Below are 27,569 nucleotides of genomic sequence, written 5' to 3' on the forward strand. Positions count from 1 at the left end.
CACGACTCATTTTAAGAAGTGCACTGCATTTGTGGTGATTATGACAGTGCTATCACAACATCTGCACCACAAGATGCTGGCATTGCAATTCCACAAGTTGTAATTGTGGTAAGCTTTATTGTCCAAACACTATTTTCTGTGGTGATACTTGTTACCCATGACTGGCTTCTTTCATTAACATGTTGAAATTTGGTTTTCTTTCCACATTGTCCAGGGATTGGAATTTATTCTGTTAGTTTAACTATTTATGGAATTATTTGTAATTTCTAACTTGACATATAGCAAGTCAGTTGCTCATCACGAGGCTATTACTTGTCGGCAATGCTTGAAGGAAGACATTGTGACATGGCTACCTCAATTTTGTGTGCTAATTTCTGAATACGTGATTTCATTACTGGTATCTACTCACTTTCATTGGTGTGTAGCTTCCATCCTGTCACTCTTTTGTTCAATTAATCCATTGCCATGTGACAACACACTGGGAGTAGGAGAGGGAGTCTGACCTAGGTATGATCCAGGGACAGGAGATCAGCAAATGAATGATCCGTTAGGGAATAGTGATGATTAGTGTGCCTCCAAAGGTAATTTATTTCATCTCTACAGTCTGTGTAGCAATAGAACAGCAACAGTTGTGACAACTGCAATAGGAACACTAGATTTCAGTCATGAAATTATTTTAGTCATCATGGTCATGTGTTTCCAGTCTTTCACCAAGAGCATGCGAGATATATATTTTTTCACTGCAATTAACAACCAACACCTCAACCATGTGAGAACACTCAGGAAGCAGAACAGGCAGTTTTTTAATTGGACAGATAAATCTACTCACCAACACACACAAAAAAACTGTTGTGATTGGCAAGCTTTTGGAGCCAGTGGCTCCTTCAGGCAGAAGAGTTGAAGGGAAAGGAAGAAGGGTGAAGGAAAAGGACTGGAGAGGTCTAGGAAAAGGGGTAGATTTTGGTGAAAGCCACCCAGAACCACAGGTCAGGGGAGACTTACCGTACTAGATGAGAAGGAAAGACTGATTGTTGGGGACTACATCAGATAAGATTTGAAAACCTGAGAGCTTAAAGGTGGAAGACAGGGTAATATACAAGACAGATTACGACTAAAACATCGAGTATGAGTTAATAAAAGTGAGTAAGCTAAGTGCATTGTACATAACGGAAGTGGGAGGGGGTGGTGACAAATAGATGAGAAACACATTGAAAGATGTAGAAAACTAAAACAGAGTGAAGCAAAGCTGAGACTGAAGAAATTAACATAAATTAAGGCCAGGTGGGTGACAAGAACCAAGGACATGATGTCGTGCTCACTCCCACCTGTGGAGTTCTGAGAAACTCGTTATACTAAAACAAGTAGTCTGGTGGACAAAGAAGGATAAATGTCAGAGGCTCCACATGGTGCACAGTCCCTTTCTCCCAGGAATCACAAGAAAACTTAGTGTAGGGTCCAGTACAGCGACACACTGACAGTCAGTGACCTAAGAGGATGAATCGGCTGACCACCTCAGGGCCCTGGCTCCCAAGGCACCACTGGCTGCAGCACTGACTGGTGCCAATGCACCACCCAGTGATGAGCCAAGTGCCGCCACTGACACCAAGTCTGACACCAGCGGAGTACACACTGACACTGACAACCATCTGCAAGATGGTGTTGCAGAGACAGTCACATGATAATCAACACCACCACTTCCAGACCCCAATCACAACCAGGTAAGTGTTGCTTTGTGACCAACTGTTGTTGCAGATGTGACAAGCTATGTTGAGCCAGCTGCTGGCCACAGTTGCAGCACAAAATATGGAGTTGTGCACACAATGTGTACAAAAATAAAATAAAAATTAGACATGCACAGTGTGTACTTGCATACACAAAGCTAGAAATTCAGGTAAATTTGAGATGCTATTGTGAGCCATAGAAGCAGTAAAGAACTCATCTGCAGAGACCCTTCAGACCCACAGCAAGGAATTTTTGTTGTCTTCATGCAAAGGCGGTTTATTTGCGAAAGCAGAGTGAGATGCTAGACCGTACCGTTCAAAAATAAAGGAGCAAAACTTGGCTCAACAGATGTGAGGTTCAAGGGGATTGAAAAGAAAAAAGTCAATATTGCTTTTCAAAATGGCAATTTAATATTTGGATGCTAAGTGGCAAAACAGAGGAATGTTTAGACTTGATATAAACAAGGAAAATCAATGTACTTGGACTCAGCAAAACCAAAAAGAAGGGACAAGGATTGAAAGAACTTTGAGAGGTATACCATATAGCATGGTTCAGAGGAACCTAAACCAAAAATGGAGTCTCCATTATTATGGATCACTGAATGAAAGATCACGTAGTAGATGAAAAATGTTTCTGAATGGATTCTTCACATCGAACTAAAATTAAAATCTTCATAGAATATCACTATCATTGAGTGATATGCACTACAGACAAAAGGAAAATTTTGAAGAAGACCATGAGGAAAGCTGAAGAAGGGGAGGAACAATTATCATAGATGACATGAATGCCCATGTGGGGGACTGTAAGAGATAGTTATGAGAGTATTCTAGGGTCGATCATATGGGTGATCACAGACTGATCATAGTCTGCTTTTCAATAAGCTGGAAGAATTAAGAAGGGCACAGGAGAAACTACTCAGGATGTGGAAACTGAAGGCCAGTGATAAACTAGTAGAATTCCAATACAACATCAAGACAGCATTTCGCAGGGCGGATATGTATATAAAGTTTGGGAGGTATGAAAAGGTCTGAAAGAAAATCTTATTACAATAACCAACAAAGTCTGTAGACTAATCTGCAGCACAAAAGAATGGAAGGGAACTTTATGGTAGAATGAAAGAACAAGAACTGTTGGCGTACACAAGAAGATCGTGTTTAGAAGATACTTAACAGACTGGACAGACCATAGTATGGAACCATATAGAATCTTTGAGAATAAAGCAAGATTAGTTGTTACAGAAGAAAGAGAGAAGTGGCCTAACAAGTTGAGCGATGAACTGAGAGAGAGGATGTTAATGGAAATAAGGAAATGCTATATGGAATGATGAAAAATAGAGGGATAAGGAACATTCCAAGTATCTGACAGACACCAATGTAAATCTCATCATGGATTACATGATTTAAGAAACTTTGAAGTCTACTTTGATGAGCTGTGAATTATGTACAGCATACACAAGATGACAATGCTGTGTCACATCCTTTTGGCTCTGACAATACGTCAGAGAGAACTTTGAATGATGTCTAATATGCCTGAAAATACATCAAAACTGGAAAAAATTCCACCGGTGTTGACAAAGTAAATGGGGAAATCACCAAAGCCATGGGATCTGCAAGACATCAATGGATCTACAGACACTCTTGTAGATATAGAAAGAAGGGAAGGTAACTGTTGTTCCGAAAATGGGCATGTAATTCCAGTTTTAAAGACAGTTGATAGACAAATTCTTTAATTATAGAGGTATCACTGTAACATCTCAAGTTGGTAAAATTTATTAAATAATTACAGGGAGTAAGACCAGAATCCACACGGGGAGGGGGGGGGGGGGGAACCTTGAGAGAAGAATATGAATTCAGGAAGGGGAGACAGACAACTAATTTAATTTCTTCTCTCCACTCCTTAGTGGAAAAATACTATGAACCGACTGAGACCTGTGGTGAGACTTTCTGGATATAAAGAAAACATTTGATGCTGTGAGAAGGAAAGAAGTGTGGGAAACAGTGAAGAACACTTGAATACAGGATGAAACTGTACACTGAATCACGAATTCATATTGTGATAGCCCACATTAAGGTCAAAACACCCATAGGCACTCATGAAATCTGGGTTAAGCAAGGTGGAGTTCTGTCTCTTCATCTTTCCAGCACTGTAACGAATGAGATTCGAGGAAAAGTATGCCAAACAAGTAGAGGTGAAAAAATAAAATCCATATTATATGCTGATGACTAGTGTCTGTGGGGAGATTCTAAAGACCTTTTAAACACTTGGACAGAAGCTGCTGAAGTATATGGTCTCATTGTTATCTAGAAGGGAAGTGAGACAATGGCCATAAAAAGGTATGGACTACCAATGGGACCATGTTGTAATGAAGGGAAACAGTTACAGTTAACCATTTATTTTAAGTATCTTGGTAGTGTTGCCTCTAATATTGATTATATAGGCAAAGAAATCACAAAATGCAAGCATGTAGTAACTTCTATCAAATGACTGAAGACATAATATGGAATAAGAAAGTACTGCAAAAAATGTAAGTGTGTCATCTATACAACCTATTACATTCCCTTTCTGATGTATGGTTGTGAAACATGGGTCATGAGAAAGACAACCACAGAACTCTGGCAACTGTGATGGGTTTTGTCCATAGCATGGTCTGGAAGATGCGGAGGGATAGAGCACAAAATGTGCAAGTCCAATAACAGGTCCCAGTTGTATTAATTAAAGACAAAATAACCTTACAATGGCTGACATGGTATCAACATACGGAAATTAACAGGTTACCAAGAGTAATTTATGATTTGACACTTAAGAGATGAAAGACCCAAAGGAAGCCTAAAACTCAGGTAGAAGGACAGAGTGAAATCTGACATCGAGCTGTGTGGACATACCTGGGACAGGTAATTTGTGCACAAACTTTGCTTTCTGACCCATCAATTATGGTGGGATGATGATGATGATCTGAAATGCTCAGTACTGTTTTAATCAGCAGAGGGAAAATTAGGAGAACCTGAAACAATGATTGTGGACAAGGTATCTTACAATCTAAGATAGTTGATAAGTTTGCAGGTGTAGCTCATGAGCCTATGCCAGGTCAGCTGATACTATTGGAAGTGCAGGTAGAAAGCACACTACTGGGGTCACCCCTGACATTCACAACACCGAACAGCATCACGTTTGTGGTATTAAGTTCGCACAGCACTCTTGTGTCAGCTGCCACATGTGTCAGTGCACTACATGCAACCCCCGTGGTTGTGCCAGTAGAAAGACCACTGGAGCAGACTGATCAGATAACACAAGACTATTAACTACCACAGAGAGTTGGTTTTGCTCTGCTGGGAATGATCATACTGAATCAAATTTTGTCTCAGGTTTCCTGGGGTTGCACCAACTGGCTTATTTGTTTTGCAAGTCTCCTCAGTACTTCATTGTGACAACTGTTGGTCCCTGGAAGGTTTTTAGAATGCATGGACATTTTGATAGTTGCCGTGGAACTGCATGTATGGCTTGATATTTGAATGGATCACAACTAAGAGTAATAAACACATTTTCTACTGCAATGTTTGTTCATAGTTTCTCTCATTAACTGAGTTCAGTGCTATCATAGGCCATGCCACAAATCAAAGAATACAGATTTTCCCCCCTCATTTTGAATGGTCTTGCTATATTTTCCCAAGATAACCACAACGTCCAATGCTCTAGGAGAAGTAGTAAAAGAACAGTTGTTTTACACTTTACTGTCTGTGATGCAATGTAGTTCTGGATCTTGTTTGCTGAAAATCTTTTATTGCAGCTAACTGGTGTCACTTTTCCAGAAAATAATAGATCCAGGTAAGTGGAGAAAGAGGACTATGCTGCTCCTTGTGGTTAGGAAATCACGATGTAATATGTCAGATTCAATTTCTTTCACACACTGACACCTTATCTAATGTGTTACAAGCCAGAGCTTATGATACAGGCTAATGTGTAATAAAAATTAAAGCAATATCGGAAATCAATCGTGACAGATTTGAAATAATATGGTAAAGAGTCATTGGTGACAAATACACAGATGAACCAGTAATTAAACATCTTGTGGATCAGTTTTTTTGGTCTTGTGAGAAGAATTAAGGACAACAGAGTAACTAAAGTAATCTTACAACATTCCAATAACAAAAATCAATGGATCAAAGATATACAGAAAGACTTAGAAGCCATAAACATTTATGTGGAAGAATTCACCAGGAGGGGGGGGGGGGGGGGGAGGGGAAGGGAGTGGAAGAAAAGAAGCAGCAGCAGCAATGCAAGACAATGAGGAAGTACAGAGGGAGGGGGGGGGGGAGAACCACCTTATTCAAAAGGGAAACTCTTCTAACCAATTGTTTTTAGTGGTCCACAGTTGGACAGAGTTGACCCAAAAAGACAGTGTTACCCTGAACTTGCATTACAGTCAAAAAAAGCCTGTTAAGAATTATTTGTTGTGTGATCCTATTTAAGATCACATGTAGTGGTTGCACATACTTCTGGAGTAATAGGCCATGAAAGTGTTGGTGATTTGTACTGAAGTTTATTATCAAATATACTCCTCTGAACTACATACTGTAAAATTGTAAGACTCTTCAAATTTATTTTGAACATTTCTGCAGCCATTGCATTAGCTGGGAGAAGCTTTTCAACCATAAAAATGATAAAGCAATGACTTCTCCAGGAAGGTAATTTCAACTTTAAAAGTGATATTTTATTCTTCTAACCTTAACAAAACATTTGGTACACTCCACTGTTTAGCATGTACATGGAGATACTTTAACAAATTACATATATTTGTTCACCACTGTCTCATAGGGCAACACTTCTGTGGGAATGGTTGTACATTCCACCAACCAGTCTGGCCCAAATAAATGTTACACAGGAATGGACGGGACGGAATGGCCCCAGCACATACATCACACACAACAACTTACTACATATCACAGAAAAAAACCATTTACTCAATTAGAAGAAAGAATCTCATTGACAAGTTACAGTGATCACTTTGATGCTGAGGATAATAATTCTCATCTAATTTTGAACAGACGAACACTTGCCGCCATATAGGGAGCGATACATAACTTGAAAATTCCATTAGTTCTGAAATCAACACTGGTATGGAACAGGCTAATAATAATAATAATAATAATAATAATAATAATAATAATAATAATAATGCTTCGGACAACATGTGTTGGACAATGCTTTCTGGAATGTCTATAGTAGCTGATCTATCTGTATGCAGGATCAGTGCAGTTAACTGACCTTAGCACAGAAATAACTAAAAATTGTTCACAAAATAATTTTGTTCTGTGACAGTGTCCAGTGAATCACTTAGTTATTAATTATTCCTCATCTATAAATTTCTAATATCATCACGTCCAGTGCATACACAGTGGGGCCTCCTTAGTACAGGGCATTACCATGTCACTTCTTTGCCAACTGATACATGGTCTAGAAAGCAATTTGCATGGTTGGTTCAATTCACCAGACTCTGATGATCAGATTAGTCCCTGATGACTATTTTTCTGCACCCTTGAAATCACTTAGAGCCCTCTGTTTATCTACTGCTGGCTCTCCATAAGCAATTGCTACACACGCTATGTTTCTGTATGTCAACAAGGTGACTCCTTGTCTTATGGCTTGAACCTAAATTAATCACTCAGCAAGCCATTAAATGGCTGGTATCACATGAACAAACTTATTTTTACAATCACAACAGAACTGTGGAAAGCGTGTCTTGTCATGCGCATTGCTAGGCATCTATGCACGGAGTGCCCCTGATGAGAACCTGCTGCCAAGAGGCTGCTTGATGCTACACATGGTCTGCAATGCTGTGTGTGCCGGTTGGCATGTCATTTGCTCAGAGCTAGCCTGTCTGTTACCACAGACATGTGGCACATGATAAAATGGATTTGCACATTGCCGACTTTCAGGAAACCAGTTATATTTTATTCATTAGTGCGTAACACAAATAGGACCAAAAGGGTATGACACAATGTACATAATCAAGTAATCAGGCACAATGAAATGGCTTCTTCCGCTATCTGTTCCATTTGATGCCTATGTCTCTAGATGCCATTAAAAACTTTGTTGAAAAAATTAGCACATCACAAAATAACAGTAATACGAGGCGCATTCAAGTTCTAAGGCCTCCGATTTTTTTCTAATTAACTACTCACCCGAAATCGATGAAACTAGCGTTACTTCTCGACGTAATGGCCCTGCAGATGTACACATTTTTCACAACGCTGACGCCATGATTCCATGGCAGCGGCGAAGGCTTCTTTAGGAGTCTGTTTTGACCACTGGAAAATCGCTGAGGCAATAGCAGCACGGCTGGTGAATGTGCGGCCACGGAGAGTGTCTTTCATTGTTGGAAAAAGCCAAAAGTTACTAGGAGCCAGGTCAGGTGAGTAGGGAGCATGAGGAATCACTTCAAAGTTGTTATCACGAAGAAACTGTTGCGTAACGTTAGCTCGATGTGCGGGTGCGTTGTCTTGGTGAAACAGCACACGTGCAGCCCTTCCCGGACGTTTTTGTTGCAGTGCAGGAAGGAATTTGTTCTTCAAAACATTTTCGTAGGATGCACCTGTTACCGTAGTGCCCTTTGGAATGCAATGGGTAAGGATTACGCCCTCGCTGTCCCAGAACATGGACACCATCATTTTTTCAGCACTGGCGGTTACCCGAAATTTTTTTGGTGGCGGTGAATCTGTGTGCTTCCATTGAGCTGACTGGCACTTTGTTTCTCGATTGAAAAATGGCATCCACGTCTCATCCATTGTCACAACCGATGAAAAGAAAGTCCCATTCATGCTGTCGTTGCGCGTCAACATTGCTTGGCAACATGCCAGACGGGCAGCCATGTGGTCGTCCGTCAGCATTTGTGGCACCCACCTGGATGACACTTCGCATTTTCAGGTCGTCATGCAGGATTGTGTGCACAGAACCCACAGAAATGCCAACTCTGGAGGCGATCTGTTCAACAGTCATTCGGCGATCCCCCAAAACAATTCTCTCCACTTTTTCGATCATCTCGTCAGACCGGCTTGTGCGAGCCCGAGGCTGTTTCGGTTTGTTGTCACATGATGTTCTGCCTCCATTAAACTGTCGCACCCACAAACGCACTTTCGACAGATCCATAACTCCATCACCACATGTCTCCTTCAACTGTCGATGAATTTCAATTGGTTTCACACCACGTAAATTCAGAAAACGAATGATTGCACGCTGTTCAAGTAAGGAAAACGTCGCCATTTTAAGTATTTAAAACGGTTCTCATTCTCGCCGCTGGCGGTAAATTTCCATCTGCCGTACGGTGCTGCCATCTCTGGGATGTATTGACAATGAACGCGGCCTCATTTTAAAACAATGCGCATGTTTCTATCTCTTTCCAGTCAGGAGAAAAAAAATCTGAGGCCTTAGAACTTGAATGCACCTCGTAGGTAAGACCCTGTTATATCAAATGGGCATGTAGCGCACTACAGTGACTTAATTCTCATGAATGGCAAAGAGTACAGTCAATTGTTCTACAAAATGGGAACAATAACTGTGACTCCCAAGGCTCTATTATTGATCCTATTCTCCTATTCTATGTTAATGATGTGCCCATCAACGTAAACACTCCATATGATAATACGTATTTTATAACTAAAGGTCATGAAGCAGAAAAAAAAACTTGTGACTGCATTATTATTACTTCTCATTAGCTTAGGAACATGGTTCTAGCTAAACTAGTTGACTTAGCATCTCAAAAAACACGTTGTGCTATTCAAGACCGAGCAGTTGAAATGACAGGAAATTACAGACCTAGAATGAGTGGAATCAGTCAAATTTCTAGGACTAAACCTAGGTAAGAGTTTAAACTGGAATGTACTTATTAAGAATAAAGTAAATTATGCAGGTTTATATTTCAAACAATGGAAAATTCAGGATGGAATGTAACAATATTAGAGAAGGAAAGTTGCTACTCACCATATAGTGGAGATGGCGAGTCATGATAGGCACAACAAAAAGATTCACATAATTATAGCTTTCGGCCATTTAGGCCTTTGTCAGCAACACACACACACACACACACACACACACACACACACACACACACACACACACACACACACACACGTCTGCAGTCTCCGACAACTGAAACCACACTGCGAGCAGCAGCACCAGTGCATGATGGGAGTGGTAGTATGGAGGAGGGGGAGGGATAGTATGGTGGGGGGTGACAGACAGTGAAGTGCCGCAGTTTAGGCAGAGGGTTGGAGATAAGGTGGGGAGGGGGAGGGGGTAAGTAGTGGAAAGCAGAGAAATAAAAAGAAATTCAAAGACTGGGTGGGGTGGTGAAATGGCTTCAAAGACTGGGTGGGGTGGTGAAATGGCTTCAAAGACTGGGTGGGGTGGTGAAATGGCTTCAAAGACTGGGTGGGGTGGTGAAATGGCTTCAAAGACTGGGTGGGGTGGTGAAATGGCTTCAAAGACTGGGTGGGGTGGTGAAATGGCTTCAAAGACTGGGTGGGGTGGTGAAATGGCTTCAAAGACTGGGTGGGGTGGTGAAATGGCTTCAAAGACTGGGTGGGGTGGTGAAATGGCTTCAAAGACTGGGTGGGGTGGTGAAATGGCTTCAAAGACTGGGTGGGGTGGTGAAATGGCTTCAAAGACTGGGTGGGGTGGTGAAATGGCTTCAAAGACTGGGTGGGGTGGTGAAATGGCTTCAAAGACTGGGTGGGGTGGTGAAATGGCTTCAAAGACTGGGTGGGGTGGTGAAATGGCTTCAAAGACTGGGTGGGGTGGTGAAATGGCTTCAAAGACTGGGTGGGGTGGTGAAATGGCTTCAAAGACTGGGTGGGGTGGTGAAATGGCTTCAAAGACTGGGTGGGGTGGTGAAATGGCTTCAAAGACTGGGTGGGGTGGTGAAATGGCTTCAAAGACTGGGTGGGGTGGTGAAATGGCTTCAAAGACTGGGTGGGGTGGTGAAATGGCTTCAAAGACTGGGTGGGGTGGTGAAATGGCTTCAAAGACTGGGTGGGGTGGTGAAATGGCTTCAAAGACTGGGTGGGGTGGTGAAATGGCTTCAAAGACTGGGTGGGGTGGTGAAATGGCTTCAAAGACTGGGTGGGGTGGTGAAATGGCTTCAAAGACTGGGTGGGGTGGTGAAATGGCTTCAAAGACTGGGTGGGGTGGTGAAATGGCTTCAAAGACTGGGTGGGGTGGTGAAATGGCTTCAAAGACTGGGTGGGGTGGTGAAATGGCTTCAAAGACTGGGTGGGGTGGTGAAATGGCTTCAAAGACTGGGTGGGGTGGTGAAATGGCTTCAAAGACTGGGTGGGGTGGTGAAATGGCTTCAAAGACTGGGTGGGGTGGTGAAATGGCTTCAAAGACTGGGTGGGGTGGTGAAATGGCTTCAAAGACTGGGTGGGGTGGTGAAATGGCTTCAAAGACTGGGTGGGGTGGTGAAATGGCTTCAAAGACTGGGTGGGGTGGTGAAATGGCTTCAAAGACTGGGTGGGGTGGTGAAATGGCTTCAAAGACTGGGTGGGGTGGTGAAATGGCTTAAAAGACTTGGTGGGGTGGTGAAATGGCTGTGTAGTGCTGGAATGGGAACAGGGAGGGGACTGGATGGGTGAGGACAGTGACTAACAAAGGTTGAGGCCAGGAGAGTTACAGGAACGTAGGATGTATCGCAGGGAAAGTTCCCACCTGCGCAATTCAGAAAAGCTGGTGCTGATGGGAAGGATCCATATGGCACCGGCTGTGAAGCAGTCATTGAGATGAGGGATACCATATTTGGCAGCGTGTTCAACAGCAGGGTGGTCCACTTGTTTTTTTTTTTTTGCCACAGTTTGTCGGTGGCCGTTCATGCAAACAGACAGCTTGTTGGTTGTCATGCCTATCTACAATGCAGCACAGTGGTTGCAGCTTAGCTTGTAAATCACATGACTGGTTTCACAGATAGCCCTGCATTTGGTGGGATAGGTGATGTTAGTGACCAGACTGGAGTAGGTGGTGGTGGCGGCGGCGGTGGTGGTAGTAGGAGGATGTATGGGCTCCTTTTACCGACCTCCCGAGTCAGCAGCATTAGTGGCAGAACAACTGAGAGAAAATTTGGAATACATTTCACATAAATTTTCTCAGCATGTTATAGTCTTAGGTGGAGATTTCAATTTACCAGATATAGACTGGGGCACTCAGATGTTTAGGACGGGTGGTAGGGACAGAGCATCGAGTGACATTATACTGAGTGCACTATCCGAAAATTACCTCGAGCAATTAAACAGAGAACCGACTTGTGGAGATAACATCTTGGACCTACTGATAACAAACAGACCCGAACTTTTCGACTCTGTATGTGCAGAACAGGGAATCAGTGATCATAAGGCCGTTGCAGCATCCCTGAATATGGAAGTTAATAGGAATATAAAAAAAGGGAGGAAGGTTTATCTGTTTAGCAAGAGTAATAGAAGGCAGATTTCAGACTACCTAACAAATCAAAACGAAAATTTCTGTTCCGACACTGACAATGTTGAGTGTTTATGGAAAAAGTTCAAGGCAATCGTAAAATGACAGGTACGTGCCGAGTACAACTGTGAGGGACGGGAAAAACCCACTGTGGTACAACAACAAAGTTAGGAAACTACTGCGAAAGCAAAGAGAGCTTCACTCCAAGTTTAAATGCAGCCAAAACCTCTCAGACAAACAGAAGCTAAACGATGTCAAAGTTAGCGTAAGGAGGGTTATGCACGAAGCGTTCAGTGAATTCGAAAGTAAAATTCTATGTACCAACTTGACAGAAAATCCTAGGAAGTTCTGGTCTTACGTTAAATCAGTAAGTGGCTCGAAACAGCATATCCAGACACTCCGGGGTGATGATGGCATTGAAACAGAGGGCGACACGCGTAAAGCTGAAATACTAAACACCTTTTTCCAAAGCTGTTTCACAGAGGAAGACCGCACTGCAGTTCCTTCTCTAAATCCTCGCACAAACAAAAAAAATTGCTGACATCGAAATAAGTGTCCAAGGAATAGAAAAGCAACTGGAATCACTCAACAGAGGAAAGTCCACTGGACCTGACGGGATACCAATTCGATTCTACACAGAGTACGCGAAAGAACTTGCCCCCCTTCTAACAGCCGTGTACCGCAAGTCTCTAGAGGAACAGAAGGTTCCAAATGATTGGAAAAGAGCACAGGTAGTTCCAGTTTTCAAGAAGTGTCTTCGAGCAGATGCAAAAACTATAGGCCTAAATCTCTGACATCGATCTGTTGTAGAATTTTAGAACATGGTTTTCGCTCCCGTATCATGTCATTTCTGGAAACCCAGAATCTACTCTGTAGGAATCAACATAGATTCCGGAAACAGCGATCGTGTGAGACCCAACTCGCTTTATTTGTTCATGAGACTCAGAAAATATTAGATACAAGCTCCCAGGTAGATATCATTTTCCTTTACTTCCAGAACGCGTTCGATACAGTTCCGCACTGTCGCCTGATAAAGTAAGAGCCTACGGAATATCAGACCAGCTGTGTGGCTGGATTGAAGAGTTTTTAGCAAACAGAACACAGCATGTTGTTATCAATGGAGAGATGTCTAGAGATGTTAAAGTAACGACTGGTGTGCCACAGGGGAGTGTTATGGGACCATTGCTTTTCACAATATATATATAAATGACCTAGTAGATAGTGTCGGAAGTCCCATGCGGCTTTTCGCGGATGATGCTGTAGTATACAGAGAAGTTGCAGCATTAGAAAATTGTAGCGAAATGCAGGAAGATCTGCAGCGGATAGGCACTTGGTGCAGGGAGTGGCAACTGACCCTTAACATAGACAAATGTAATGTTTTGCGAATACAAAGAAAGAAGGATCCTTTATTGTATGAGTATATGATAGTGGAACAAACACTGGTAGCAGTTACTTCTGTAAAATATCTGGGAGTATGCGTGCGGATCGATTTGAAGTGGAATGATCATATAAAATTAATTGTTGGTAAGACAGGTACCAGGTTGAGATTCATTGGGAGAGTCCTTAGAAAATATAGTCCATCAACAAAGGAGGTGGCTTACAAAACACTTGTTCGACCTATACTTGAGTATTGCTCATCAGTGTGGGATCCGTACGAGATCGGGTTGACGGAGGAGATAGAGAAGACCCAAAGAAGAGCGGTGCATTTCGTCACAGGTTATTTGGTAACCGTGATAGCGTTACGGAGATGTTTAGCAAACTCAAGTGGCAGACTCTGCAAGAGAGGTGCTCTGCATCGCGGTGTAGCTTGCTGTCCAGGTTTCGAGAGGGTGCGTTTCTGGTTGAGGTATCGAATATATTGCTTCCCCCTACTTATACCTCCAGAGGATATCATGAATGTAAAATTGGAGAGATTCGAGCGCGCAGCACGGAGGCTTTCCGGCAGTAGTTCTTCCCGCGAACCATACGCGACTGGAACAGGAAAGGGAGGTAATGACAGTGGCACGTAAAGTGCCCTCTGCCACACACCGTTGGGTGGCTTGCAGAGTATAAATGTAGATGTAGAGGTCTTGCATCTAGGTCTATTACAGGGGTATGAGCCATGAGGTAAGGGATTGGAAGCAGGGGTTGTGTAAGGATGGACGAGTATATTGTGTAGGTTTGGTGGACGGCAAATACCACTGTAGGAGGGGTGGGAAGGATAGTGGGCAGGACATTTCTCATTTCAAGGCATGACGAGAGGTAATCTAAACCCTGGCAGAGAATGTAATTAAGTTGCTCCAGTCCAGGATAGTACTGAGTTACGAGGAGAATGCTCCTCTGTGGCCGGACTGTGGGACTTTGGGATGTGGTGGGAGACCAGAAAGATAAGGCCTGGGAGATTTGTTTTTGTACAAGGTTGGGAGAATAATTGCAGTCAGTAAAGGCTTCAATGAGACCCTTGGTATATTTTGAAAGGGACTGCTCATCACTGTAAATGAGATGACCACAGGTGGCTAGGCTGTATGGAAGGGACTTCTTGGTATGGAATGGGTGGCAGCTGTGTAAGTGGAGGTATTGCTGGAGGTTAGTAGGTTTGATATGGATGGAGGTACTGATGCAGCCATCTCTGAGGTAGAGGCCAACATCTAGGAAGGTGGCTTGCTGGATTGAGTAGGACCAGGTTAAGCAAATGGGGGAGAAGTTGTTGAGGCTCTGGAGGAATGTGAATAGGGCATCCTCACATCCAATGAATCTGAACCAGGTGAAGAGTTTAGAATTCTTGGTGTTTAGAAAGGATTCCTCTAGATGGCCCATGAATAGGTTGACATAGGACGATGTCATGTGGGTGCCCGTAGCCGTACCTTGGATTTGTTTGTAGGTAATGCCTTCAAAGAAGTAATTGTGGGTGACGATATAGTTGGTCATGGCGACTAGGAAGGAGGTTGTTGGTCTGGAATCCACAGGGCATTTGGAAAGGTAGTGTTCGATAGCAGTAAGGCCATAGACATTAGGAATGTTAGTGTACATGGAGGTGGCATCAATAGTGATGAGCAGGGCACCATGTGATAAAGGGACAGGAACTGGAGAGTCAGTCGAGGAAGTGGTTGCTATATTTTATATAGGAGGACAGGTTCTGGGTAATAGGTTCAAGGTGTTGGTCTACGAGAGCAGAGATTCTCTCAGTGGGGCACAGTAACCAGCCACAATGGGGCGTCCTGAATAGTTCGGTTTATGGACTTTAGGAAGCTGGGAGTGCAGGGACTGGTAGGGGTAATTACAGAGATTGCTGAGAGGTTCTTGGATGAGCCTAAGGATTTGAGTAGTGCCTGGAGATCTTGCTGGATTACTGGAATGGGGTCACTGTGGCAAGGTTTGTAGGTGGAAGTATCTGACAGCTGACAGAGTCATTCCGCCACGTAATCCTTGCGGTTCAAAACCGAGGTGGTGGAGCCTTTGTCTGCAGGTAGAATTATAAGGTTGGGATCAGTGTTTAGATGGTTGACTGCAGTTCTTTCTGCTCATGTAAGGTTAATTTGCATGTTGAGGGATTTGGGGAATGAGGGTGAGGCAAGGTTCGAGGTTAAGAAATTCTGGAAAGTTAACAGGGGGTGGTTTGGAGGCAGTGAGGGTGGATCACGGTTGGATAGATGATTGAACTGAGTTAGGCAAGGTTCAATATTGGTATTTGGTTGAGTCTGATTGGTAGGGTTGGTGGCGAAAAGGTGTTTCCACTTTAGGGACCGGGAGAAGGGGAGAAGGGGAGAAGGTCTTTAACTAGTCCTGCATGATTGAATTTGGGAGAGGGGCAAAAGGTGAGGCCCTTGGAAAGGACTGATATTTCTGTGGGAGTAAGGCTTCTGGAGGAAAGGTTCATGACTGTGTTGCAGGTCTGTTTAGGTTCTGGGTTCTGTGTAGTTGGTCTGCAAGACAGGGCTCGTCAGCTATGAGCCGACATGGGGAAGGTTTGGAGGTGGTTGTAGACATGGTGGATCGTGGTACTCAGAGGCTGGAAAAAGAAGTGAGCACGATGGAGAGATTTTTGAGGTGGCATTGTGCATGTTGCTCAAGTTCTTGCAGGGCAAGAGTTTCAATGTGTGCTGCAGCACTGGTGCTGCTGCTCGCAGAGTGGTTTCAGTTGTCAGACTGCAGACATCTGTGCAAAAACCACACACACACACACACACACACACACACACACACACACACACACACACACACACACACACACAAAGGCCTTAATGGCTTAAAGCGATAATTGTGTGAATCTTTTTTTTGTGCCCATCGCAACTCAGTATCTCCGCTGTATGGTGAGTAGCAGGTCTACATTTGTAATTCAAATAATATTCCGAGTAGTTGATATGGACGCACAATTTTTTTTTTTTCATTTATTAATTTCATCTTTGAGCATTTTGTGCATATACAATCTATGTGAAGATTCAAATTTAATTTGAAATCAAAGTTCACACCCAAGAGTTTAACAGACATACAACAGCTGTTGGTATTGCATAAACTAAAAATTTCACACTATTATTATTTTCAATCAGTAATAAGGTATGGCTCTGATTTTTGAAGACGCTGATAATATACTGCAGATATGAAAGCTCCAGAATAAATGTCATCAGAAATGTGTGCTGCACACCAAAGGGGATTGTGTACTCTATCATTTAAGAGCTTCGAACACACTTCTCTTTTTTGTTATGGTTTTAGGGCGCAAAAATGCTATGGTCATAAGTGACCATTCTGTGGCTTAGGGAAGAGTAAAAAACTGATTGGGAAATCAGCCGCATGTGGAGCAGGTGGGGGGGGGGGGGGGAGAGACAGCTTAGAAAATCACTATACAAGTAGGGTTGTTTTCCCCAAAAAAAGAGCTTCAAATGACTGATGTTATCTCACTGACACTGATAAACACGAGGACACTATCGGCTGAGCAAGTGTCATCTGCTAAAATGGAAGATATATTAGGCAACAGCTGTAAACGGGCATGTAGCAGAGTAAACTAAGGACACTGAAGTAAAAGGTGTCTCACCGTCCACAGTTGAGAGCAGTGGGGACAAAGTGGGGGGAGGTTTGCCATTTAAAAGATGACTATGGCTAAGAAGACAGTGCCCTATTTGGAGTCTAGTTAAAATTACCTCCTCCCGACAATGAGGTCAGGAGGAAGAGGTCCAAGAACAGGGAAGATGTATCACATCATGCAACTTGTTATTGGGAAGTGTAGACCAATGTGTGTGCCATGAAATAGAAACACAATGACATAAAACACACTGTAGATTGGCGAAGGGAACCATGCAGACAGCGGGCCGAGGAAGAGGGACTGCAGCTTTGGCCACTATATCAGCTGCCTCATTTCCATGGATATCAACATGCCCTGGGATCCAGAGGAATGCTACAGAGACGCCCCCCACGTGGAGTAAGTGGAGGCAGTCTTGAATCCAGTGGACCAGAGGGTGGACAGGATAAAGTGCTTGGAGGCTCAGGAGAGAGCTGAGCGAATTCGAGCGTATAATATACTGTATCTGCTTATGCCGGCAGATGTATTAGACAGCCCGGAGAACAGCATAAATATCCACAGTAAACACCGAACACTGATTGGCAAGCCAAAATCTATTAGGGGTGTCGTCAACAATATAGGCACTCCGAATGACCAAATGTTATTTTTGAGATGTCAGTGTAAATTGATGTGACATCCTCCATTTGTGCGCATAGATCAGCAAATTCCCAACAATAAACGAGAGGAGGGGTACAATCCTTGGGAAGCTGACAAAGATCGCAGAGCAGGCAGGTCTGGGGGCAAAGCCAAGGTGGTGCCGTACCCCCCGTTGTCAAGGAAGTTTTAGGAAAGTGGAAGGAAAGAGAACATAGCAGTTGATGAAAGTGGACTCCCGGTGGTAGTCGAGGGGAAGGGTGGCCCGCATACCCTAAATCAAAGGAGGCATCGTAAAAAAAGGGCATTGGCCGGATAAGCAGGCATGGAAGACAGATGACCAGTGTAACGACTCATAAGGACAGTTTGCCGAATGGACAGTGGAGGTTCAGCAGTCTCAGCATAAAGGCTTTCCCTGGGGCCGGTGTAAAAAGCTTCAGACGCTAAATGCAACCCATGGTGGTGGACATAGTCGAGATGCCGAAGATTTGAAATGTGGGAGGACCAGCACAGTTTTCTGTCAAATATAAGTCCCAATAATTTGGAAATGTCCACAAATTAAAGGTTGACAGGGTCTAGATATAGGGAAGGTGAATGAAACACTGTACGACGCCAAAAATTTACACATACGGTCTTACTGGGAGAAAAGCGGAAGCCAGTTTCGATGCCCCAAGAGTGGAGGCGATCGAGACATTCTTTAAGACATCATTCAAGAAGGCTGGTCCGTTGAGAGCTGTAGAAGATCACAAAATCATCGACAAAGAGGGAGCCCGAGGCATCAGGAAGGAGACAATCCATAATTGGATTTATGGCGATGAAAAACAGTACAGCACTGAACATGGAGCCCTGGGGCACCCCGTTTTTTTTTTTTTTTGGGAGAAAGTACGGGGGAGAGTAGTGTTCACCCACACTTTAAATGTGCACTCTGTCATAAATTAACGAATATGAAGGGGTTGCTGACCTCTAAAGCCCCAAAAGAACAGTGTGCAGAGGACGCCTATCCTCCAACAGGTATCATATGCTCTCTCCAGATCAAAAAAACATTGCTGTCGTTTGGCATTTCCTGAGAAAATTTTTCATGGCGAGAGCAACAAGATGGTCAACTGTAGAATGACGCTTTCAGAAACAGCACTGGGCAGGTGTTGAAAAATTTCAGGACTCCAGCCACCAGGCTAAATGGCAATTCACCATATGCTCCAAAACCTTACTTACCATTTGGACGTGGACATCATCGGGTGGAAGAGTGAGAAGAAGAGTGCATGTTGGAGCTCCTACATGGAGTAAACAGTATTATAGCTTTGCTATTTTGAGAGGAGAAAGCAAGAGGTCACACTTCCACTGCATGTTTCTTTGGGAGAAAAGCTGGCCCAATGAGTTAGAAACTGCAACTGGGTCCACCAAGGTATCATGCATAACAGTGAGCCCAGAGATCGGGGAGAAACTAGATGAGCCAGATAATCATAGAATTCGACTCCAAACTACTGAGGAGGGAGTTCAGGTGTTAAAGGAGCTAGTAAGGCAGTCCCAGCTTGCCTTCTTGCTATCGTGGATGATGCGACAGCATCGTGCATGTAACTGCTTATAGCGGATACAGTTTGACAAAGTAGGATAGTGGCGGAAAACGCAAGGAGCACGTCTCCACTCGCATATTGCAGTACGGCATGCCTTGTTCCATCTAGGAACTGGGGGCGCTGGGGCAAATCGGAGGTGCAAGATATTGAACATTCCGTGGCTGTACGAGTAACTTCTGTAACATGAGTGACCTCATTGTCAGTGCTAGGAAAGTGGTGATCATCTAATGTCACTAGAGAGGAGAAAAGTGTCCAATCGGCTTGGGAAAACTTCCAGCATCTCAGGCGCATAGATGGCAGTTGTGGCTGTAATCAAAGGACACAGGAAATAGTCACTCGAGTGTGTATCAGCAAGAGCGAACCATTCAGAGCGCCGAGCTAGCTGAACAATACTGACTGAAAGGTCCAGATGAGAGAAATTTGTCGTGGAGGCAGACAAAAATGTAGGTTCCTCAGTGTTGAGGCAAACAAGATCTGCTTGGTGGAAGAGGTCAATCAATAGAGAGCCTCGCGGACAAGGATGTGGAGATCCCCAATGTGGGTGGTGGGCATTGAAGTTCCCAACCAGCAAATAGGGGGGTGGGAGCTGACCAAGAAGATGAAGGAGATCAGCTCTTGCCATCAGTGTGGACAATGGAATGTATACAGTACAAAGAGAGAAGGTGTACCCAGAAAGGGAAAGAGAGAGAGTGACAGATTGGAAGGAACTGTTTAAGGGGATTGGGTGATAATGGACAATATCATGGAGAAGAATCTTAAGTCCCCCGTGTGCCAGAGTGCCATCAGAGGGGAGGTTAAACCAAACTGACTGAATGAGGGGAAACAAAGCAATTGTGGGGATGCAGCTTAGTTTCCTGATGATAGAAGACGATCTTAAGAGGATCGGCAATTAATTCCTATTGGCTCGAATGCTGCGAATATTCCAATGGATAATTGACATGGGGTGGACAGGAAAGGGAAGAATCTTACCATGGTTGCTGTCAACTCAACGACCGTTGAAAGCCGGCGGCCGACAGCCTGGAATGGCATTCAGCCAAAGGCAGAACATCCTGATCCATAGGTTGTTCGGGGGCACCTCCTCTCACCGGCAATTGGCAGGTTGATCCGCTGCCAGCCGTGTACCTCGGCGACACTGAAGACTGCCGAGGGCAGTTATCGCCAGGTGGCACTGTAGATGAGACACGCTGTGGCGGAGAAGGAGAGGAACTTTGTTTCTTATGAGCCTTCTTGGAAACAGGAAGTTGAGATGAGGGAGGAATCTGTGGTTGTGAAGTTGAATTACGTAAAAAATCTTTGCGATTAGGCCCTTTTTTGGAAATCCAGGCGTCCGGGTTTGGGGCTTGTGATTTAGAAGGAGCCAATGAAGGGGGAGCTGTAGAGTGAGCAGGTGATAGTGGGGAGGTTAAACGGGCAATCTCTGCACTGGCCGATCTAATGACCATGGCACTGAAGGTGAGATCGCAAGTCTGCGTGGCTGCCTCCTTAGTAGGTAGAGGAGATGCAAGGACAGTACTATATTTACCTGCTGGGGGCACAGTGGGCTTTCGACTGTTGAATAACTTACGAGCAGCAAACGCAGACACCTTTTCCTTCACTCGAATTTCCTGAATAATTCGTTTGTCTTTGAAAATGGGGCAATCTCTAGAGGAAGCAGCATGGTTGGCCACACGACGCAACGAGGGGATGGAGGTGGACAATCACCATCATGGGCATCCCAGCCACGTCTAATCCATTTGACAAGATTGGAACATGACTGGCTGGTATGATTAAACCACTGACACCGATAGCAACGCGTAGGGTTGGGGATGTAAGGACGAACTGAAATTATCTCAGATCCCACTTTAATGTTCGATGGAAGTTGAACTCTGTCAAATGTAAAGAAGAGAGTATGGGTTGGTACCAAGTCCTTGCCAACTCTTCATGACTGTACAGCTATTACGCCCTGGTCAGACAGGTAGTTTTAAATTTCCTCATTGGGCAATCCATCGAGTGAGCGTGTATAAACCACCCTGTGTGACGAATTTAAAGTGTGGTGCGCTTCCACCCAGACAGGGAAGGTGTGTAGCAGTGGAGTTCACAGCAATTTTTGTGCCTGGAGGGCACTAATGTTTATAACAACAAGGTGCCATTTCGTAATCGGGAACAAGACTTTACAGGACCTGCCACTGCATTGACACCTTTCTGAATAATGAAAGGACTGACTGTGGAGAAGTCTTGACCTTCGCCAGACCGAGAAACAACTAGGAACTGTGGCACTGATGGAAGAATTGTCTGTGGCTGAGACTCATCTAACTTTCGCATAATGCATACAGATAATTATTATCCCTCTCTCGTCATTCTCATTCAATTTTGAAGGTATGTGGTGATAGATCACTAGACTGCCTCTTTTTATGCAAGCAGTTGCCAGACCTGTGAATATCCTTCATACCCCAAACAAACAGTGAACGATAAACAGTACCGTCACCATGATTCACCCAAACTGAAGAGAGTTGGGTCGAACAAAAAAATCCCGCACCACAATGCAACATGAAATGTTGCATTATTTGGGGGTACTTCCTCGACAGGCAGGGCTTTGGCCCACCCGCGGCCAACACACCCTGCTTCTGCGAAGTTTGGCATGCTGTGGGCCAGCCCTGATTTTTTTTTAGAACAAATTTAATTCTGTGACTTTTGTTTGTTTATTAAACTTACATGCCCAAACTTCCCAATGTATAGGAATGAAGATCATGAACAGTCTAAAGGAAAGTAGCCTTCAAGAATATGTAGTTAGGTGTATTGCAAAATAATACACGTGATACACAGGTACGGAAATATTACTGCTTGGTCACAGATTTAATGAAGGATGAACTGATATTTTAAGCAGGTTGTTGTTGATATTAGCTCTTTATGTAAATGTAACTATTCTTTATCAGAGAAGAACTTAAAATATTACATTACTCCATCTTATTATCTATAATTTGATGCAAGCTAATTATATTATTACTTTAAGTGTGTCTTTTAATTTAATTAAATTATTAACAAATGTAAGATACAACAACAATAAATGACTATTCACTAGTATCTATACTTTGAAATAAAATTCATTGCTGTCAGGGGTGGTTCGAGAACATTTTTACACAGAAAATACTTATTATTTGGCACCCTCCCTCTCCCCTTTCTCCACTCTAAGACTTACCAGTGTCAGTTTTTGCTATCAAATGTAATACACATTACATATAAATCTTGCACTTAGGCATCCCTGGCACCTCACATGGCCACTACCTATTGTGATATATCCTGTACATAATTCTTACAGTTGTTGCCTCTGGTACCCTTCTTAGCTTGGTGCCCCATGTGGTGACTTGCACGAATTTGTGCCTTAAAACGGCCCTGATTACTGTAGTCCAATGAACTCTAACAGGCTACCAGGAAAACGTATGAGAGGCAATTATGAGCCACCATACATTTGGAATAAAGTACACAGTCTAATTTAGTAACCATTCTCTTTTCCAGTCACCAGAAGTTAAGAGTAGAAGTTTTGATTTCATTCACAGAAATGTATATAATTAGAATAAGCTCTCATTGATTTGATTTACAAATGGGTCTCTAACTACCACTGCTTTTGATCAGCACTGAATAGTAACTAATTTATTAGCAAACCGAAATAAATAGATAAATAACAGTGTGCCAGTTAATTACCTAACTACTTTTATTGTAAATCACATTCACACATAATGTTATGGCAAATATTTTATTTCTAAGGACAGATTTAAACAGTTTTCATAGCTGTATTCTTAGTTCATTTCCAAACCAATGTTAGATTTACTAGAGATATTGCGCGTCATTTCACTGTCAATAGTAATATTGGTTACTGAAATAAACTGATGATGATGATGATGATGATGGACGATGTAGAGGAAGAAAAATAACAGCCTTTTGGTCATAGAATAAGATGTTACGTTTTTTTACTAATGTGAAGCTAAACGGACGAGAAAAGCATCACCAGCAGCAGCAGCATACAATTCTACACCTATTTAATTTGTGTTTCTTCCACAAAATTAGTGTGATATGAAGTATGAACAATCAGTTTGAGTTCAAATTGCTGAAAATAACATTTATGAATATAATTTCAACTACCAATAAAAATAGAGAAAAACAATGATGCTGATAGTGCTTTAAAATGGTACTTACTGCTATCATGAATCTCTGTGGGGCAGGAGAAGCTGGATCCCCTGAATATGGGAAGCCCAGAGGTGTTAAAATTAAAAGAATAATAGCCATGAGAGAGAGGCCTCCAAAAAGACCAAGTATCCTTGTTGGTCTTCTCACTAGTAGTATCAGTGGAGTCTATAATAGAAATAGAAGGAAATATAGAATGTCAGTGTGTTAACTAATTGCTACTACAGATTAAAAAAAAAATACGTAACTGTATTCCTCCACACCACCACCACCACCACCACCACCACCACCACCACCACCTCCTAGCTGATGGCTTCATATTAATGTAGCAGGTACTCATAATTGTAATTCACAGAAGAAAAAACACTGATATTATATACACAGAATTCACAACATTGAATAACCACAAACTGTAATGTTAAAAAATACAAACCTAATGGCAAACCTGAAACAACTAAGACAAGTACAGGACAATGAAAAAAAGAAAAGAGACATTATGTAAACAAACTTGTTATAATTACAAGAGTCACTGTGTCATACTATAAAACAATACAAGACCAAAGAAATTTAAGAAGTTTTACATAATTCATGCATATCATTCACTTTCTTCATATAAACTGGGGAAAACCTATGAACACTACATGGTGGGATTTTGTACCTCCAGAGTAGTTCCTTAAATGTAGCAGATACAGGGTTGATCCATTCATTAAAAATATATCCGTGTCTACACAAACAGTAACTTAGTGACTAGAACAAACATTTCTTCATTTTAACATATTTGAGGAAATTTATCTACTACTTTCCTGTAGTGAATGCTCATAATAGAGTAGAAAATCAAGCTGTCTAAGGTAATGGAGAATGTAACAAACATAACAAAGGAATTAAGATACACATGCTGTTCAAAAACATTCCATATAAAATAGTCAAGAACTAAATCCCACTGTAAGAATTTCCTACCCAAGAAGGTGTATTCTTTAATTTATTCAGTGTATAGTAAAAAAATTAATTTGAATGTGACCCTCTGCAAAACCCTGTTACAATAAACAATTAACCGTAACAATAGCTCTCCACACACACACACACACACACACACACACACACACACACACACACACACACACACACACACACCAATCCCTCGTACAAACATGCACAAGTCACTAAGTCACTATGTAACAAATCAAATTGTTGAACAAAATGAAAGAAAAATTTAAGAACATTAAACTTGCAGTATAGCTACAAAATGTCATGATTAAGGCTTCTATAATGTGCATAACAGTCTTAATGATTGAAGGCTGTTCCTTTCCTTTTTCCAACAAATTAATGAGAACCCTTACTGAGAATTTAATGTCAGCTATTAACACTAAGATTTGAATACCCATTTCATTATTAACAACTCCAGCTTAAAAGAAGACCAAAACAAGAGACTGTAAATACAGTGGCGAGAAAAGCCCGTAAAGTGACCAACTGCATATAATTCAGTACTGTATGAGCTGTTGCTCTGAAGCATTGTTCTTATTTACAAAGGTGCTAACTACAGTTCTTGTCTACAATGATTTTAAAGAAATTTTCTTCTTAATTATGAACAAAAAGTAACTTGACATCTGCAAGAGAAATAATATCAATAGTGATAAAATTACAAATCAGTGGAGGAAATAATGCAAGCAGAAGAGATATATCTGAACTTACTATAAAACTGAACAACAAAACAAACATTGCTGAAGTGATGCCAGCCAGAACAATTTCAGAATAGTTGCCTGAACCAGCACGTCCCATGATGGGTATGTACAGACCCATTGCACCAAGTATTAAATAAAAACACTGACAAAATGGTAGAAGGATGACACCAACATGCAGGACAAGCCACTTCCAGTCTGCAACAGAATGATTTACTGAGTTTCTAAATACCATTTTGTATAAAGGCACAGTTGCTTCATACTAGGTCTAAACATGCATAAAGGAAATAATGATGCGCGCACACAAACAAAGAAACACTAGCTGTTTTTTCAACATCACTATAAATAACTATACACATGTTCTTCCATAGCTAACTACTTAAGAGGTACTCCTCATCAACCGGCTGATGCAGATATGCAATCTGCATTTCTTTTCTTCCACACACACATAAAAAATAAATAAATAAATAACTATAGGTGGGTGGAGGTGGGGAGGAAATTTGGGAGTTCCAAATGAAAGAGTGGATGGGTACATAGCACCACAATGATTTGAAGAGCAGACGATTAAAAAAAATTAAATAATAACTACAGTGAGAATACAGTACAACTCAAACAAATTAACTTTATTATCTCATTTTACTGTTTCATAAATAAAATTTAGAGTAACTGTATGATTATATACTCATTTTTTTTAAAAAATGACAAATCTTGTCAATGTTAATGAAATCAAATCACTGCACACTTATCACAAACTGATTATTAAACAATTATAGTTCAGAAGTAATGTACAACAGTCTATATTTATAATAGAGGGAAACATTCCACGTAGGAAAAATATATCTAAAAACAAAGATGATGTGACTTACCAAATGAAAGTGCTGGCATGTCGACAGACACACAAACAAACACAAACATACACACAAAATTCAAGCTTTCGCAACAAACTGTTGCCTCATCAGGAAAGAGGGAAGGAGAGGGAAAGACGAAAGGATGTAGGTTTTAAGGGAGAGGGTAAGGAGTCATTCCAATCCCGGGAGCGGAAAGACTTACCTTAGGGGGAAAAAAGGACGGGTATACACTCGCGCGCGCACACACACACACATATCCATCCACACATATACAGACACAAGCAGACATATTTAAAGGTCTGCTTGTGTCTGTATATGTGTGGATGGATATGCGCGAGCGCGCGCGCACGAGAGAGAGAGAGAGAGAGAGAGAGAGAGAGAGAGAGAGAGAGAGAGAGAGAGAGAGAGAGAGAGTGTATACCCGTCCTTTTTTCCCCCTAAGGTAAGTCTTTCCGCTCCCGGGATTGGAATGACTCCTTACCCTCTCCCTTAAAACCTACATCCTTTCGTCTTTCCCTCTCCTTCCCTCTTTCCTGATGAGGCAACAGTGTTGCGAAAGCTTGAATTTTGTGTGTATGTTTGTGTGTCTGTCGACCTACCAGCACTTTCATTTGGTAAGTCACATAATCTTTGTTTTTAGATACAGTCTATATTTATATATTCACCCAAAAAGTTTAGTTATGCTTTCATGTTTTTTATTGTCATTAACATATCTTACATACCAGTGCTTTAATAAGGACTTAACTGGACAGAGCATAATGTGTATAAAATTTTGAAGGTATCAACAAAGAGACAAGTGTTTCAGCATGTATTTCTTCCTAAATGACTATGATTGTGGTGGAATGTTTTACAGAATGATGCTAGAGGACAAGAACTGTAATTTTGGAACAATCACCAAAACCATTCCTACTTAAATATGATTATTTAGTAACACACAAATTTACTTGGAAAAAGTGCATATATATAGGTACGTGTGTGTGTGTGTGTGTGTGTGTGTGTGTGTGTGTGTGTGTGTGTGTGTGTGTGTGTAGGAAAATACGAGTGTGCACAAACCACACACCAAGTTCTAATTCATTTATTCAGCTTTATTAAATTAGGTCAACAAGACTGCCACTTTGCTTGAACCATGGACGACATTACATTTTAAGTTTTTCATTGCAATTAGTTCATGTATATAATTCAATCTTGTGTAATTATGTCAATAATAAGGATGATGATAAACTAATGAGACATTGGTTGAAAAAAATCAATGATGATTGCCAGTTAAATGGGGGAGGGGACGAGCAGAGGAGGGATGAATAAATTAAGGAGTGGGTTGCAAACAATGTGGTAATGTTTCATTCATATCTGCATGAGACTTCCAAGCATTAGTTTTTATTTACACAGCATTCAAACACATTAGCTGTTACTGCTTAAAATCAGTTTGAAGATAAAGAACTGACCAGATGTTGAAAATAATAAAACATTTTACAGACCTGGTTTGTTGGGAGCAATGAACCTAATAAGGTAC

At 42.0% G+C, this 27,569-nt stretch overlaps 1 protein-coding gene across 2 annotated transcripts in view; it reads right to left on the reverse strand.

The window, feature by feature from the left end:
• Positions 1 to 27,569, reverse strand: part of LOC126259420 (endoplasmic reticulum metallopeptidase 1-like) — a 316,942-nt gene that overhangs the window by 21,072 nt on the left and 268,301 nt on the right. For both annotated transcript variants that reach the window (XM_049956203.1, XM_049956202.1), the window contains 2 exons: positions 25,225 to 25,409; positions 23,548 to 23,703 (listed from right to left, as the gene is read on the reverse strand). In XM_049956203.1, coding sequence (XP_049812160.1) covers positions 23,548 to 23,703; positions 25,225 to 25,409 — 341 coding nt within the window. The remainder of the gene's footprint in view (positions 1 to 23,547; positions 23,704 to 25,224; positions 25,410 to 27,569) is intronic.

This window comes from Schistocerca nitens, chromosome 5 (genome assembly GCF_023898315.1).
Source record: "Schistocerca nitens isolate TAMUIC-IGC-003100 chromosome 5, iqSchNite1.1, whole genome shotgun sequence".
NCBI lineage: Eukaryota > Metazoa > Arthropoda > Insecta > Orthoptera > Acrididae > Schistocerca > Schistocerca nitens.